This window comes from Muntiacus reevesi, chromosome 6 (genome assembly GCF_963930625.1).
Source record: "Muntiacus reevesi chromosome 6, mMunRee1.1, whole genome shotgun sequence".
In the NCBI taxonomy this organism is placed as follows: domain Eukaryota; kingdom Metazoa; phylum Chordata; class Mammalia; order Artiodactyla; family Cervidae; genus Muntiacus; species Muntiacus reevesi.
Window position 1 is genome coordinate 19,392,991 of NC_089254.1, and position 13,050 is coordinate 19,406,040.

Below are 13,050 nucleotides of genomic sequence, written 5' to 3' on the forward strand. Positions count from 1 at the left end.
TAGAGGTTGCCTAATATGGTGCTAGTGGTAAAGAACCCAGATGCCAGTGCAGGAGACATAAGAGATGCAAGTTCAGTCCCTGAGTTGGGAAGATCCCCTGGAGGAGGGCATGGCAGCACACTCCAGAATTCTTGCCTGGAGAATCCTATGGATAGAGGAGCCTGACAAGCTATAGTCCATGGAGTCTCAAAGAGTTGGACATGACTGAAGCGACTTAGATGGTGTACAGCACAGGTTATGAACACAAAATACAGGACAATAATTTGGAGGGGGGAGAAGCAAGATTATAAAAGGAGAACAGAAATAGGTCTAACTGTTTTGTCATTGGCATATTTCTGAATTGAATGATTGAGTTGTAGGTGTCCATTTTGGTATTCTTTATAACTTCAGAGATACAGTGCCATTTTCTTTTGTATATATCAAATATCACATATTTTTTTCCGAAAGATAGTGGTCATTTTCTGAAACAAACAAAAAAAAGCTGTACCTAGTCAAGACTGACCCTTGATAGGTTTAGATTCTACTAAAAATTAGTCATTGCTTTTTATCTGATTTATGTCTCTTAGAGGAAAGTTTACTTCATTCTTCTGTATTTCAGGTTTTATATATGGTGTATTTTAATTCTGTCTTTAAAGTGTTCATTCATTCATTTTAAAGTATAGTTAATTCAGTCTTTTAAAGGCTCCAAAATTTTCACATAAAAGGCACTGAAACAAGCTTATAAGTAGAAAATATACTTTGTGGATATTTGGTCCCATGAATTTAAGCACATGTAAGCTTTTTACTTGAATTATTCAGGTAGTAAACTCAAGTCTTTGCTGTAAATGTGATCTCTAAATGTTAGAACTGTTGCAAACAAAAGAACTTCATTCCATCGTTTTTATATGAAGGTTTTTTTTTTTTTTTTTTGCCCACCCCCTTGCCTGATATTATCAGTTTGATAACAAGAATCAAGCTAATACCATTAGCTTATGACTGATTAGCTGTCCAGTTTGGCCTCAGCTGAAAATTCTGAGCAATTAATTTTAATCTTATGATAATACTCATAGGACTGTAAGTCATTCTCCTTAATTCAAATACAGCAGTTTACAACTTAAATGCATATGCAATAATGAGTTAGGAAAATTTTTTACCCTGAAAAAAGTACCACAACTGAATTTTACTAAAATAATATATTAAATTTTTAATTAATTTTAATTGCCCCTTTTCAGTTAAGATAAACTATGCAGTAGTTCTTTAATTTTCAATTCATATTATTCTGAATGTCTCTTATTTGGTATTTCAAGAGAGCTGCATTGTTTGAAGCTAATTGAAGATTCTGCAAATGTATACATTACAAAATTAAGATTATTATAAAAATTCTAAGCAGATGGTACAAATATATATGAGAAGTAATAAGTAACATCTATATAAATCACTCCTCAGCTCCTAATCATACTTTCTTAAGGTAACCAATTAAAAAAAATTTGCATGTCTTCATAGAAATTTTATTAAAAACATATGTGCATGCAAACACACATTTTAAAATGAGTATAGTAGGATTGTCTAAAAGTTTGCCTTTTCATATTTTTCATTTAATATAACATAGCCATCTTTCAAAAATGTAAGATTAAGTTCTGCATGACTTACTGTTTCATATGGTCTTATAGAAATTTCATAGCTAAATATATAATAACTATTTTTCTATTGATGGTCACTTGAAATATTATTATTAAATAACCCTATATGCAAGACAGGTTATTATTTAAAAATTTTATGTATTCTCTTAATTGGCTGTAACTGTCAAGATTTCCACTGACAGGTCCCATATCGTAGCACTGCTCTTAAAAGTGGATGTGATAATTTTTTAAATTTGGATCTCAATGTTACAAATCTTCATTTTAATTTTCATTTGTTAACTCAATTATAATTACGTGTTAGCTAAAGTATTCATAACAGTATGTCAATTTTAAGTCAAATGAACAGTTTAAAAATAATGTTTGTCTTAAATATTTTATCTTTTAGCATTAAAAATTATAATATGGTAGTGTTAGAATGTATACTCTTCTTTTGACACTTGTGAATTATGATAAAGAATTTGCTTTCTGAAAAATAATGAGTAGCATCTTAATTGCAGTGTAGCTTTTACAAAGAGCTTGAAGCCTAGTTAGTTAAAATCTCACATATGTATTTTCAGCACAAGAATTCTGTCAGAAGTTACAAACTGCTTATCCATCATGGTTTCAACCGTGCTTGTCAGTTTAGTTTTCTCTGAGGGATAGGGAATGAAACAGCTCTCCTTGTAGTCAGTTGTCTCACTAGGTTAGTTAGTGCTTAGTAATATAGACTGGCAGAGCCTGTTATCAACCTGCCTGAATGGGTTAATGAAGGAATTTTTCTGTTTCTGTGGAAACTCAATAGATACTGGTTTGGAAGACTATCATGATGTTCAAAACAATTAGAAACAGGACATTTCTCTTAATCATTTGGTTTAACAGTGACTGGAAGGTAAGGTCATCTAAGCAGAGCTGACAGGTAGTACAGTCTGGGATCCTTGTTTTCTCATTTCAGGAGAAAAACACTTCAGTGCATCTCTTGGCAGCCCCCTCCTTTTCAATGTGAATCTAAGATTGGAAACATTCTAGAATATATTATGCTTTAGGACTTTGTCATTACCCGTAAACTGCCTTCTGTCTGCTTTAACTCATTGCCCTTCTTGATTCCAACCATATGGCTCTAGAAAAATCCCACTTTTGCTCTGCAGAGCCAAGCCCACAGCCGTATGCCAACCCTCAAAATGAGCAATTGAAGTTTTATTTCTGGTGAGGTCAATTTCCATTTCCTACAGCTGTTTCTTCTTTTCTGGGGAGAAAAAGAAAACTAAAATATTTTTCAAAATATTTTTCTGTCACTCATGTGAGACATGATACGTATGCTATGAGAAGGTGCCCCAGTTGTTCTTTTTTTTTTTTTTTTAACCAAGTTCTGCTACTGCTTTGTGGTGTTTTCTTGGTTTGAACCATTGTACTCTTCTTTGCAGGCCACTGTGTAGAAAATGAAGGGGTCAGACTATCCATAGCATTTCTGATGCTTAGTTTATTTCACTTGTAATGCTGCAGGCAGGTTGTATTGATGATGACATTATACTGAAAATGGCTTGAATCTTTAATATGGGGAGATAGGTTTCAGGTCAGCTCCAAAGGAAGAATTGACTACTGTCACAAAAAAGAATTTGAAAAAAAGTCCTGTTTATTTCTGGAGTCCTCAGAAATTGCAAGTCATCAGTGAGAATGCATCAGCAGAAGACACTGTTATGGCAACAAAGAGGGTCGGAGTAGGGGGATGAAGCACCTTGCAGCTGCCGTCTCCATAAACTAACATAGTGGGTATCATCAAGATCGTCCTTAGAAAGGAATGGCAGGTCTTGATGGCTAAAAACACAACCTGGAGCCATGGAAACACAAACCCTAAGAATTTCCTTTGATTCATAATCAGAGCCCTCAACCAAGAGAGAACATCTCAGCTCAGGCAGAATTGATCCAAAGCAGTAAAGAAAATACAGATGAAGATCCTGAGATCTTAGAATGAGAATCTAAACTAGATCCTAACAGTATCTCTTGGTCACATTAGCAAGGACCACAGTTACTTGGTGAGCAAGATTTACATTTGATATCAGAATCAGTGAGACACACACACACACACTATGATCTATTTATCTTTCTGCCTGTCTGAGGGAATTGGGAAATAAAGTGGAATTATTTTCACTATACTGTTTGTGTCCAGTAAGTCTTAATACTTTTCTCAAGTTTCTAGTCTCTCAAGTCAAAGATTTTCCAGGTATTGTCATATGTAAGGCATATAGCTGGGGGGAACCTACTTACTTCAGATAAAATTATAGTGCCAAGAAGGAGTATATTCAGGAAACCATCATCCTTTACAAAGCCTTTTTTTCTCTCAAGGTGTGCCACATATGGGACTTATGATTATTTGTCAGTAATAGAAGAAAAAATTATAACTTTGAAATATCTGAAAGTACTGACCATTTTCATTGCTGGACTTTCCCAAGTTCAATGTATGTATGAAAAACAAAGGTTTTCTGCTTACCCTAATAATTCTCACAGCAATTTAAATCTCATATAGATTGTCACTAAATCTTCAAATGCAGTTCATCCCTTGCTAGCACAATGGGAATTGTTAACTGCAGTCAGCCGAGTGGCTGAAATTATTGATTAATCACCAGGTGTAACAGATGTCTAGGTCACAAGAAAGACCAATGCTAGCGAAGAAATTTATTTTTGAAACATGTCATGTCTGCATTAAATGTTTAATATGCTGTCTTACCCAGCGGTCGTTTTGCATTGCGTGTGTGTTATCTAGGAATTGAGGATCTAGCACCATCTGCAGGTGAAACTGCTAATTCCATCTGGCAGTTAAAACATTTTTAAAAGATTGACAGCTAAGGTTAAGTTTATTTTCACATTGATGGACAAGACTGTCCTCAATTTTAAATAACTGTATGCCAGAGTTGATTGAAAATTTACATCCACTTATTTTATCTTGCTTTTCACTAACATATTGTTTAATCAGTGCTTTTTTAAAAGTAAACTCTTTAGTCAGGAACAAGAAAAACCAATATACAATAATCATTGGAAAACCTAAAACCCAAATAGAGGAGTCTGTCATCTTTTCCTCAGCTTAGTGGTCCCACTAAGTCATTTTTAGCAACAAAAAATATATAATAGCACTCATATATTGGGCATTTATTAGATGACATTGTGAAAAGTTATTTATAATTATCTCATTTTAAATTAAAAACTATCCAGCTGATCTCTGAAATGAGAATTATTTGTCCCTATCTTACGGATGAAGAAATTAAATATAGAAGCTCTTTGTGCAAGTTCACATAACTGGGAAAAGGTGGCATGAAGATTTGGGGTTGAGTTAAAAGTCAGGTCTCCCCAACTCTAGAGGGTCAAAGAAAGGTTAAGAATATTTGATAATTCAGATATTTCATTTAAATGTTAAATGAATAAACACTAAATAGCCAAGCATATTAAACAAGGTTTAAGATCAGAATTCTTTTTTGGAAGATGACATAAACAGTGAAAGTTACACATGTTGAAGTACTTTTGCTTAAATTCTCTAACACTCATTATCTTCAAAATATTTTCCAAATAGATTTTGGATAAAAGATTTTTGAAGTTAATAGATGTGAAAATATAACCAAGAAATAAGAAAAACTTAAATTACTTCTCCATAAATTTATCAAATTACTTGCTTTTCAAAATTCACATTATATTTCTAAAACATTACTTCCATTTGCATGAGTCATTAACTTTCATAAGGAGTGCTTTTATATAAAATCTGTAAGCCGTAAACCATAGCATTTCTTCATTATTAGCCTATACGGGTCCATTAAATCTATTATAAATGCATAGTCTACGGATTAATATTTTAATTGCAGCTTGAGAATCTTGGTGTGGATCTGGAGAACGTTTATGAAGATTTTAAAATCCTGGCTTAGATATTTCAGGATAAATCCTTGAGCTATTATAACTTTTTAACTATAAAAAATATACATTGAAGATCAGCTTAGTAATGTTACTGATAAAATTGCAATGCTGTATACTGAGCAAAGGAGGCAGAAGCAGATATAAAAATTACAGCTATTTCATATGACAGTTTCTATAGGAATTTTAATTCTAGTTATTTAAAAAATTATTCACTTTCATCTAAAGTACTTTTGTCTTTCTAGCACTTATTTTCACAACAGATTACAAATTTAACCACATACAAATTATTAAAGGTTTATTTTGCATTTGTACTTCTATACTTTTGGTAATAAAATAAGACGTAGTAAAACATGTTATAGTCTCTTAAATGATTCTTTAAAACTACCTTTCAGCAAAGATGAAATGATAAAATTTCTTTAATTCTGACACTGAATGCTATTACTTAAAAAGATTCTTATCAAAGTTAGGCAATAATTTTATTCTAACAATGTCACTTTGTCTTGTAATTTTAGACATGGCCTAGGAATGCTTAGTCTTTACATTTAAAACAACAAAATGAGTTTTGTAAACTCATATGATTTAAAATAGGCATGTTCAAATTAAAATGTTTTTTGAAAAAGATAATGAAAAGTTTCAGGTCAAATATAATAGAGAAAAAGAAGTGTTATAATTCTAGTTAATGTATAATTATTTGCATCTCTGAAATAGAGCTTTCAGTTGTTTATATATTCTTTGTTTACATTCCCACTTCTTTAACAGTCATGTCAATCTAATTTTCTTTTATGAAGTATTCAAATCTCTTGATATTTATAGGTGGATTTGATTTTGTGACAGTTTCTCTCGTTTCTGCATCAAAATAGATCATGGTACTGAAAAGAATGGATGAATAGAAGACCTTTTCACAGAAACACAGTGACCAAGTGAGTCTTTTAAAACTCCAAATGCCATTATTTCTTCCCCTGCTCTCCAGAAATGGTACACATCAGAGCAGCAGAAAGAGTAGAGATGAAAAATAAACAGACCAAACTAAACATGATTTTTTATCACTGAAAGGTAATAGCTTTACCCCCAGAATATAGTCCAAAGCATTAAGATGCAGAGCTTTCAATATGTCCCGTGTGAGTTCACTTTTGTTCCCTTGGCATCACTGTCACTTCCTCCTAAGGCTAGGAGCTACATTTTCCAGAACCCCTTCTCTGTGTGGGTCTGGGTTATAGTTCACCAAAGAAAAAAGCCTTCCAGAGAGTTAGAAGCTGGACATAAATAGGAAGCCATTATTTTTTCAAAGGTGTTTGCTGCTAGATGGTTGGAACTAAAGTGACATCTTCGTTCTCAATTTTTCTGACCTTCAGCAGCTGCTTTCCTGACCTCTTCCCTAGCCTCCCCCATGCCCACCAAGGCTCTTCCAGCAGTCCTGAGAGTTCCTAATTTTGCATTAACACTTTATGTCTGGATATGTCAGTTGCCTTCTGTGATGTTGACTGGTCCCAAATGATAAAGACACTATCACAGTAAAGGCAGGGAAAATATTCAGTTTATTAAATATTGTGACTGTCAGAAACATCATTTCAATATGTTAATAACAAATCACATGTCAAAGTAAAATTTTGATTATCTGGATTTCTCCTTTCCTTTTCTCTAACAATGACAACTAAGACCAGTCTGTATTTATTAGTTTCTTTGGTCTTTAAAAGAGCTTTAAAAATGATGTTCAAATAAACTTCCAAGTATTAATAGTTAACTTCAACTTCTTTTGAATAAAAATGTCCATTCTTGTACTTGATATTACTCAATGGTGTTTGACCTGCAGTAGAAAGAGGGAAATCAAGTTTCAAAGACTATTAGAAAACTAGGTAATTCTGACTCATTATTTGCTACCTTCTTCCTCCTGACATAAAGCACTAGAGACTAAGAACTGCTGTCACAAAATTGAGATCTAATCAAGATCATATTTAAATGTCAAAAACACTCGTGACTTAATGGAGCTTGCATACAATTGTATATGATTCCATCTTGGTAAAGGGTTATATTCAAGAAATATCCATGCTCAATAAAACCAAATAAATATTTTTATATTCTCCAGGAAAAGACTTTTGACATTCAGGTATTGCAATATTTCCTCTCAAGTCTCTTTGTCCATCCTTTTCTCTCTCCACCTCTCTCTATTCAATGTAACCACCAACAAACTTACATAGTGTTTTCTACATACCAGGCACTGTTCTAGGTACTTCACATATTTTAACATATTTAATCCTATGACAACCCCATATAAGCTCCATATTACAGATGAAAACAATTAAGGCTCAGGGTAAGGTTTAATACCTTGCCCAAGGTCACAGAGTAAACAAGTGGCAGAGATGTAGGAAGTACACTTGGCAGTTCGGCATCACGTTATGACATCTCTCAAAGCTGTTCATCAAACTACCCTCTTTAGCACCTCCCTTCCCCATTTCGTCTTTCTCCATGTCTTCTTTCTAGCCAGTAATTCTTTGTCTCTTTCACTGAAATTCTAGCAATCCGTAAGAGCTTGGGAGAGCAGGTTACAGTAGAGCAGGACATGTGGTCCTTGAGTTAACTCTTTTTGTTTCATTTGCCCCATGACCTCATGTTTTCTCTCTCCTTAATGTGGTTCCAGACGGATCTAAGAAATATAAATGGGGATGATGATCTGCTAGTTATCATATGAGTAAGGATTCCGATAGTACAGAAATACATAAGAATAGAACATAGAGAAGTAGTTTAGTATGTCAAAATGGACTTGACAGCTTTTGAAGTCATAGGGTTTTCTGTGCCATACAAAAATCTCAAATAAAATAAAGTATATTCAGATTGCCTTCAAATCCAGGAAACTCAAACTTTTATATTAAAATATTTATTTTTTCTCAATAATAGCTGATCAGATAGTTACTCAGTAACTTTTGTTTTCTGGTTTTCAAACCATAATACTATTATGATCTTGTTTTTCTCAAATCAGAGATCATATCCTTCCATGAAGAACAGAAGTGCTAGGAGAAAGATATGTATAATATCCACTTTACCACCAAGCCAGTCTGATTCAGTATCTTCAGGAATAAAATTCCTTATCATTTTTCAAAATATAATATACTCCAGAGTACTTTGATATTCAAGACCCTTGGGTTTTTTAAAGGGCTAAAAAGGATATAATTGCTTTTTAAAAGGAAATCTAATAGATCATAACTCAGTTGATAGAGAATCTGCTTGCAGTGCAGTAGACCCGGGTTCGATCCCTGGATTGGGAAGATCCCCTGGAGAAGGAAATGGCAACCCACTCCAGTATTCTTGCTTGGAGAATCCCATGGACAGAGGAGCCTGGTAGGCTACAGTCTATGGGGTCATAAGAGTCGGGCACAACTTAGCGACTAAACCAATAGATTAAGAAATTTTTAGAGAGTTCTGCTGCAATTTTTCTTTTTTTTCTTTTTTCGGTGATTGTGTAGGAATCAGGACTGAAAAAATATCTTGGCTGGTGATATTTAGAAATTTAAGATTGAAGGCCTAAAAAATTCAGTTTCATTTTACAAGTGCTGATACGATCACAGAGACTTTCAAAATAGATGTTTACATAGCACTGGCTTATAATTTATGTAGGGGGGAGGCAACTTCAGAAACTGCAAGAAAGTCTTATTGCTTTCTTGATTTTCAAAATACAAAGAAATCCTCATTCTAATGATATGAAGAGTTTTTAAAATTGTTTTCCCTGAAATGACTTTTTGGCAACCTACTCTGGTTATTCTTGCCTGGAAAATCCCATAGACAGAGGAACCTGGCGGGCTATAGTCCACCGAGTCACAAAGAGTAGGACATAACTGAACATACATCAGGTAAATGAAGAGAGGGGCTTCCCAGGTGGTGCTAGCTGTACAGAACCTGCCTACCAATGCAGAGGACACAAGAGATGTGAGTTGCATCCCTGAGTAGATGTGAGTTGCATCCCTGAGTTGGGAAGATCTCCTGGAGGAGGGCACGGCGACCCACTCCAGTATTCTTGCCTGAGAAATCTCGTGGACAGAGGAGCCTGGCAGGCTACAGTCCATATGTTTACAAAGAGCAGGACAGGACTGAAGCAACTTAGCATGCATGCATGCAAATGAAGAGAGAAAACTATTATCAAGGAAAGGAACAAGGATATTCAAGGCTTCAGTGGCATATGATCCACTGAACATGTTTAGAAACATGCCTCCCCCCATCAGTGAAGTAGTGATTCACTGATGTAAAGGTGGTAAAATTTTTTTAAAGGGTGAAGGTGGTCTTTTTAGCTAATATTTGACCAAATATAAATTATTGGTGTCTTAAATCTACATTGTGAGATATTTGATCTCTCTTAGCTCTGATGTCATGAAATATTATATAATGTTTGATAGTGGTTACCTACATGCTGAAATTCCATAAGCACACATGAAAACTCTGAGTAACAAGATAACCCTATAATGACACAAGAATGATATGATTTCTAGTTTTAGAGGAAAATAATAAAATCGCGTATATTTTCTATTTTAGAAGTAAAAGAACAAAAAGCGTTAACAAATAGGTATAAATTACTGTATCTATCAACTGAATATCCCACTTGATGGCAGGTGTCAACATGTAATACATTCTTTTTTAAAGTGTAAAATACCTTTATTTTCTTTTCACATTTGACCCCAGAATACTCAGTGCAGCAAGAACGTATGTTGGGAAGTACATATCTGCCTCCATAAAGACACTTTTGATTGCAAATTGCTGTAATACACAAGTTTTTACAGTTACTGTCTTTTGACACAAATGCTTCAGACAGTTCCAAAGACCTGAAGCCATTCAGCAACTTGGCTATAACATTGACATAAGAATCATTGAATGACCAATTGCACTACTATATTTCTGCAACCAGTGTGCAAACACCCACATATGCAGACATCAAAATACCAAACACCCCCAAACTGAACACCACAGTTTCACTATTTCATAAAGATATCGATATTATTAAAGCAAACATTTTCATTGGCTACATTTTAAAGTATTTAAAACATCTTTTTGTTCTTTAGAGAGGAGATTCAAATCAGTTACATAGCATTCATAATTTGCTTTTTATTTTTTTTTCCTTTTAAAAAAATCATTTATTTTTTGGCTGATGCTATGCATGTGCTTTCTCTAGTTGCAGTGAGTGAGGGCTACTCTTTTTTGAGGTGCGTGGGCTTAGTTGCTCCGAGTATGTGGGATCTTCCCAGACCAGGGATTGAACCCGTGTCCTCTACACTGGCAGGCAGATTCTTTTTTTTTTTTTTTTTTTTCCTATATACAATAGATAAAAGTTTAATTAGACTGCAGAGTGTTGTTTCATTGAAATTAAGATGAACATGTTTCACCCAAGGTTTTTTGCCATGAAGTGAAGTCGCTCAGTCGTGCCTGACTCTTTGCAACCCCATGGACTATAGCCTACTAGGCTCCTCGGTCCATGAGATTTTCCAGGAAAGAGTACTGGAGTGGGTTGCCATTTCCTTCTCCATCATAATTTGCTTTTTAATAAAACTTTTTTAGCAAAAATTTTAAAGGGGCAACTCAGTACTGACCAACATATGCAAAAACAATTTTATTTACTGCTAATGGAAGTTTAATGTGAATCAATTCTGTTGGAAGCTTCCTAAAGATATGCATATTATCTGTACTAGAAATTTCTTGTTTAAAATCTCTTCCTATGCAGTTTTAAAATACCTTATATCTATTTCAGTATCTATTTATCTTTTGTCCTTTTTTTCCCTTCCTCATTTACCTACCTACCCAGCTATAGAGAAAAATTCTTATCATAGTAACAGTTTGTAAATAAGAGAAATGTTCAACATGAGAGGAAAGGTCAAGTGAATTACAGTATTTATATTATGGAACTTGATATAGCATTTAAAATTATATTTCTAAGGACACCAAAACACTTTTAAGTAATACTAAATATAGGCATAATGTAAAATTATATACAATAGTTTTTTTCATGGGAGAAGTATCTGTTTAAATAGCTCATATTTGAAGCTTACATATATAAGAATAATACTCCCTTTAGTATAAATGTAACATTGAAAGGTATGTTTTTATCTGAGCTATTGTGTACAGCAGGACAAGGTTCCACAGCTAACTAAACACGGTTCATATCACAGACATCATAGATTTGAATATTTATTACAACAATTTTTCCAGAAGATGGCAGTAAAACAACTTGTATAAATAACATCATCAGTATTTAGACAAGTTTCCAGACAGAAAGAAGTAAAGCATTTTTGAGGACGGGGACTTTTAAAATCTCACACAAAGTTGCTACAAGGTGCAAAAACAGGGTGCACTTCTTCAGACTGTGCTCAGAGTACCTGAGTTCACAATCACTGGAGCATATTTCCACATTAATGTGCTTTTAGCAGCTCATCATTCTCTCTCATAGTCCACACAACCCCTCTCCAGAATGAGTAGGCCAAATCGAAGTTGAGTGTTCCTTTTTATAGCATTTTATCACATCTAACTTTCAATGTGAATTACTGATTTTTGAGCACGTATTTCTTACATAAGTACTAGCACTTAATGAATTCTTTGAAAATATTTTACTAGAATGAGAAGTGAGTAGTGATTAATAATAAACTCTAAGAGTCATAAAAATTATATGCAGAATCTCTGACAAATGGAAATGAGTGTGGTTCAAGCATACTAAGCAGAGCAGGTATTTCTAGTAAAAAAGTACAGTCATTTTGCAATTGCATAATTTCAGTTTATAATACATTTGCATTACCAGTTTTGATATTATGTAGGTATTGAACATTTGAAAGTACTTTGAGGAGATTCTCTGTTTTTCCCATTAAGTCAATCTTTGTTAATATTTTAAGATGTTATTTTAAGTTTACATAAATTTCAAAATTGCATAAAATTTGATTTTTTGTCTATAGCATGAGATCCCATCTATGTAAAACTTTATGACTAAAAGTGGAAATAGCTAACATGAGAAAATCAAGGCATAAACTAGTTCTGGGTGATGGAATTTGGAGAAATTTATTTAAAAAATTTTTTTTCATATTTTCTCTGATTTCCATGATAGATATATATCTACCTTATAATATAGAAAAACCTTTAAACTATATATTAAAACCTTCTTTGTCTAATTCCCCCTTGGAGGAAAGCAGTCAAAAGTTACAAACTTCTAGTTAAATAAGTACTGGGGATGAAATGTACAACACAATAAATATAATTAACACCACTGTACATTATATACAAAAGCTTATAAGACAGTAAAAGTTCTCATCACAAGGGAAGGATACTTTTTAATAAAATTATTTAATGTTGTACCTATATGAGATGAATATTCACTAAACATTGTGGTAATCATTTCATAATATATGTAAGTAAAATCATTATGTTGTACACCTTATACAGTGCAGAATGTCAATTATATTGCAAGAAAACTGGAAGAAAAAGAAAAAAGATCTTTTAAAATGAAAAAAAATTTCTTAAGTCCACCTAAGAGTAATTCACTGACACTCCACAGACTGTACTTTGGATCTTTCTAAGTTACACAAAACATTAATATAAT

At 33.5% G+C, this 13,050-nt stretch overlaps 1 protein-coding gene across 1 annotated transcript in view; it reads right to left on the minus strand.

The window, feature by feature from the left end:
* VWDE (von Willebrand factor D and EGF domains) overlaps positions 1-13,050 on the minus strand; it is a 91,982-nt gene that overhangs the window by 17,130 nt on the left and 61,802 nt on the right. The window contains 1 exon segment of the mRNA XM_065938458.1: positions 10,129-10,232. Within this exon segment, the coding sequence (XP_065794530.1) occupies positions 10,129-10,232 (104 nt within the window).